This window comes from Clupea harengus, chromosome 12, assembly GCF_900700415.2.
Source record: "Clupea harengus chromosome 12, Ch_v2.0.2, whole genome shotgun sequence".
Lineage (NCBI taxonomy): Eukaryota > Metazoa > Chordata > Actinopteri > Clupeiformes > Clupeidae > Clupea > Clupea harengus.
In genome coordinates, this window is record NC_045163.1 from 12,540,397 (window position 1) to 12,544,628 (window position 4,232).

At 41.7% G+C, this 4,232-nt stretch overlaps 1 protein-coding gene across 1 annotated transcript in view; it reads right to left on the minus strand.

Annotated features, from left to right (window-relative positions):
* slc27a6 (solute carrier family 27 member 6) overlaps positions 1–4,009 on the minus strand; it is a 24,941-nt gene extending 20,932 nt beyond the window's left edge. Inside the window, exons 1-3 of the mRNA XM_012816192.3 lie at positions 3,355–4,009; positions 2,216–2,425; positions 369–527 (exon numbers count right to left, since the gene is read on the minus strand). Of these exons, the coding sequence (XP_012671646.2) occupies positions 369–527; positions 2,216–2,425; positions 3,355–3,922 (937 nt within the window). The 5' untranslated portion in view covers positions 3,923–4,009. The remainder of the gene's footprint in view (positions 1–368; positions 528–2,215; positions 2,426–3,354) is intronic.
* Between the last annotated feature and the right edge of the window lie 223 nt (positions 4,010–4,232).

Below are 4,232 nucleotides of genomic sequence, written 5' to 3' on the forward strand. Positions count from 1 at the left end.
AATTGGGTATCGGCTCAGTCCTCAATTACTTTTTTTCCCCTGATGGAATCCAATCTAAACTTAACCCATTCACAGCTGTAGCCTGTAACAGTCCTTTACCTAACTACATTTCTCTAAATTCCAGTTCAGTCCCTTACGGGTGGATGGTCTGTGTGCCTGTACACACAAGAGGAACTCCCTATTGAGCACATAACCTCTAACTATAAATCTAATCTTGAAATACAAAGACTCTGATCTCTGGCTTTTTGTTTGTGTATGTTGTACTAACACTTACCGCGCTTGTGCTTGTGTACATCACATATTGGTCTGATTCTGTAGCTGTAGTTAGTACAGCCTCTATAGAAGCAAGGGGTAAGTTATCTGCGTACCCATTTCAATCGTCCCTCCGATGCCGACCAGGGAAGCAGCGCTGTGGTACAGGGGCAGGGTCGTGTAGATCACATCGTCTGCGGAGCCGCCGTACGCCCAGAAACCCGCCGCTGCTTTCAGTGACTGCAGGTGTGTGATCACGGCCGCTTTGGGGAGCCCTGAGACGAGGCAAACAAACGACGTTTTGGACAGGAAGAAACATAATGAGGCGAGCACAGACACAAGTTAGAGCAGCTGCGTGTGACATCTCTATAATGAGCGTAGGCTCCAAGCTGATTCCAAGGATTTTAGTGTAGGCTCCAAGCTGATCTCCTGAGGGTTTTATCTTTCAAGAGACATGACTTGCCTGTCTATGTTAAGTAGTACATTAGCACTACTACACCACTCCTAGTAGTAGTACTACAATTATCAAGTTTGCATGGGCACTGGACAGTTGTTTAGTAAATCAAGGCTTTAATCCATTCCTACATTAGTTTTGAATGATTCTGATGAGTTTCTGGTAAATTATACGATCATTAATTTGCTACTATGTGAATTAAAAAGGAATTATACAACTAAACACCATCATCAGCCAAATAAAGGTGTTACATTTTTTGTGAGAAATCCATAACAGAACATCTCTAAGGCCACTGGTGGGAGAACCTTTCAAAGGCAAGCCCTCTGGTGCCAACTGCCCTTGCTCTCTTGAATCAGGCCAAATCAATAACAGCATGACGTAAGGCCTAAAGCATGGCATAAGGCTTAATGGTCTGCCATAAAATTGATGACGCAGCATCATTCAATTGGGCTGAACGGAAGTGGAATGAACTGTGAACTTTGATTACAAAGAAAGGATAGCCGTACACTTATTCTTTTATGCCGTCACCTCTCCTAACAGTATTATCAGAAAGCATTTTCTAAGCAGCATTTTACATGCCTACATGCATATAACTTTCTCTCTCTCTTTCTGTCACTTACACACTCACACGCCCACACGACTAACCACACATGTAGAGTGTGCTACTACAATGCTGGATTTCAGTCGGCAGCATTCTTCACTATTGTTTGCTTTGCAGGCTCAGCGTAGCAAATTATATTCATTACAACACAGCTTTTATTCTTTGGTCCCAATCTCAGCAGGTCCTAGAAGCCTTGTTTATTAAACACATTGTGTAACTTGCACTGATTACTGTGGTTGACTAGGGCTTTGATTTAGTACAACTAGTGTAGGATTTGAAGGGGAAAATGCTTGTTCTCTTGCTGCACTTGCTACAGTACACGTAGTACAACTTTGTGTTGCATTCAATTTCACTCTAACTACCTCACTGATGAGAGCCATGATTTCTCTTGGTGTGTATTTAAGGGTCAAAGGTCAAAACTCTACGGAGAAAACCCGTTTTTAAAAACAAAATTCAACACAAATAAGATTTTCCACAATAGGAAAATGCTAGTTTGATGCCTTTGAGTTTGAGGAAATGAATTCGAAATATTCGAAATATATCTGAAATAAGTCCAATGCTCGTATTTCGTTACTCACTACACAACATAATATGTGATAACTGACTGTCTACATGTACTTAGTAAGTCTGTGCAGTTAAGAAATTAGATCACTCTGATGTCAAGGGGATTCTGGTTAGAACTGTCTGCCTTATCACTTAGGACCCGGTTAGATATTTTACAGAACTTTTACAGAAATAAAGCTACATACAGCCATACCCTTCAATTAATTTGCCAAGGACAAGTGTTAAGAACATGTTAAAGAAGGCTCATCCTTTCTGGAGTTGAACTGTTCAATGATGACACTACACAGATATGCTTGCCTTACAAGTTATCAAATACAGAAGTTGAGAAAGAGCAACAAACGCACCAGTGGTTCCTGAGGTGAAGATGTAAAGATTCGGTGATTTGAGGGAAGTGATAGCCCGAAGCTCAGCTGGGACGGGTTTGTCCGAGGCTTCCTCCATCTTGTCGATGAGAGTGTTCACCCCTGGATAAGATGTCTCCTTCTTCATGGCCCAGACTAAGATGTTGTCTTCTTGGAGGCTGGGAAGAATGTCCTCCAGGGTGTCCAACAAGTCTGAAATAAAGATTAAGAGAATGAGAATGAGAGGAAGTATTTGTTTTAGGTACATAATGTGGTGCCTGCATTAATAACACACACACATACATACATATCTCCATGATATCCCTTGCCCAATCTTTACAGACAAAGCACACTTATTTGCCTTCAATTATATAGTGCGTGCATAAACCCTGTCATTTATCTAACACTGGTTGCTTCAGAAGAATCCTAGTGTATATCAAGACATACACCACTGGAGGAGTTGTGGGTAATAAACCTGCTTCCACTGTCTTTTACATTTACATGAAAATAGGTCCGATTGTAACCATGGCAACATTGTTTGTTCACCATGTGAAGTAGAAAATGAGATAATTCCTAGAGGAAAACGCATCTCTTTCTGGGTAAAGAGGGCGTGTGCTTTTCTGAGAACTGTCTGAAAAGAATGTTATGGTATAGAGTTCCCTACAGTAGGCTATCATGTTAAGACATTTCATACAATAGGCGACTCTATATAATTAAGACTATAGGCTGATTCACACACTGCCTGTCATACTTGAGCGTAAGGACAGTTTTGTTCGAGTACGTTCTCGCGCTGACGCTTTAGTTGATAGCCGCAGGAGCAACCCATGATAAACAAACCGGGGTCAGTATTAGCTCCACGTGCGTTTCTTGTGCCTACTCCACAGTCTCCAAAACAGGAAACTGTCACTACCTCGATCCAATGTTAAAACATTACTATAAGAACATTCTACATACAATACGGGCATTCCCTGGAGGATATCAGGCTATAGGCAACAATGGGTGGAGCAATCAACAATGGTTTAGAGTAGTCTATTACTGGAGGAGAGAACTAGTCTAAAAACAGATTACTGTTTACTCATAAGTATGAGAATAGTTACGGTTAAGAGCTATTTTAGTTGCGCTAAAATTTGGAATATGTTTACCTGCACCGACAACCAGAACTTTGGCTCCACAGCAGTTGAAACAATGCAAAACGGATCTTGATTTAATGTTTATGTTAAGAAAAGCCACAGAACACCCCAGTTTGCTCAATCCGAACCAGACAGATATGAAATCCGGCTCGTTGCTCATCAGCAGAGCAACAGTATCTCCTTTCTTCACGGTTCCCCGTTCTGCAAACACCTGTGCCACCTTGTTGCTTCGTTTATCAATGTCTTGATAGGTGTAAGTAACTCCCTCATAAATAAGGAAGGGCTTGTTAGGAATTTCTATAGCCTGTTGAACAAATCTGTCAATGACTGTCACCACTCTTTTAGTCCATTTGTATATTTCCAACTGAATGCCATATCTGATTACTTTCAGCAAGAAGAAGAGGTCTTTCCAAAAGTAAGGAAAATGCAGTCTCTGTGCAATGTGCCCCGAAAAGATACCCGCCAACAGTGCTGTCACCCATGTTACTGAAGAGAGCATCACTGATGTTTGACTCAAACAACCCTTTAGAATTTTGCACAGCAATGTTATGCCGACTGCGCCGAAGACTAACCGTAACATCAAACTTAAAGCGATTTAAACAGTTTCTGCTGTTAAACCTCGCTCCGTTAAATGTGGCGTGGAGAATACAGGTCGGGAGGATTGCCATTCGTATTTATGAAACACGAAATGAGTCATGTGACTATTGTTGTACAACCAACCTCCAAAGTAGGAGTGTCCTCCAAACCATGCCTTCGTTACGGTGCAAACCCATGACACCGTAACGAGCGACGCCATATTCTAAATCCCATGCATTTCAACTGGAGCCAATCCATTGTGACGTAGACCACTGTTTTGGGCGACGCGATCGGCAGCAGCCAATCAGATTGTT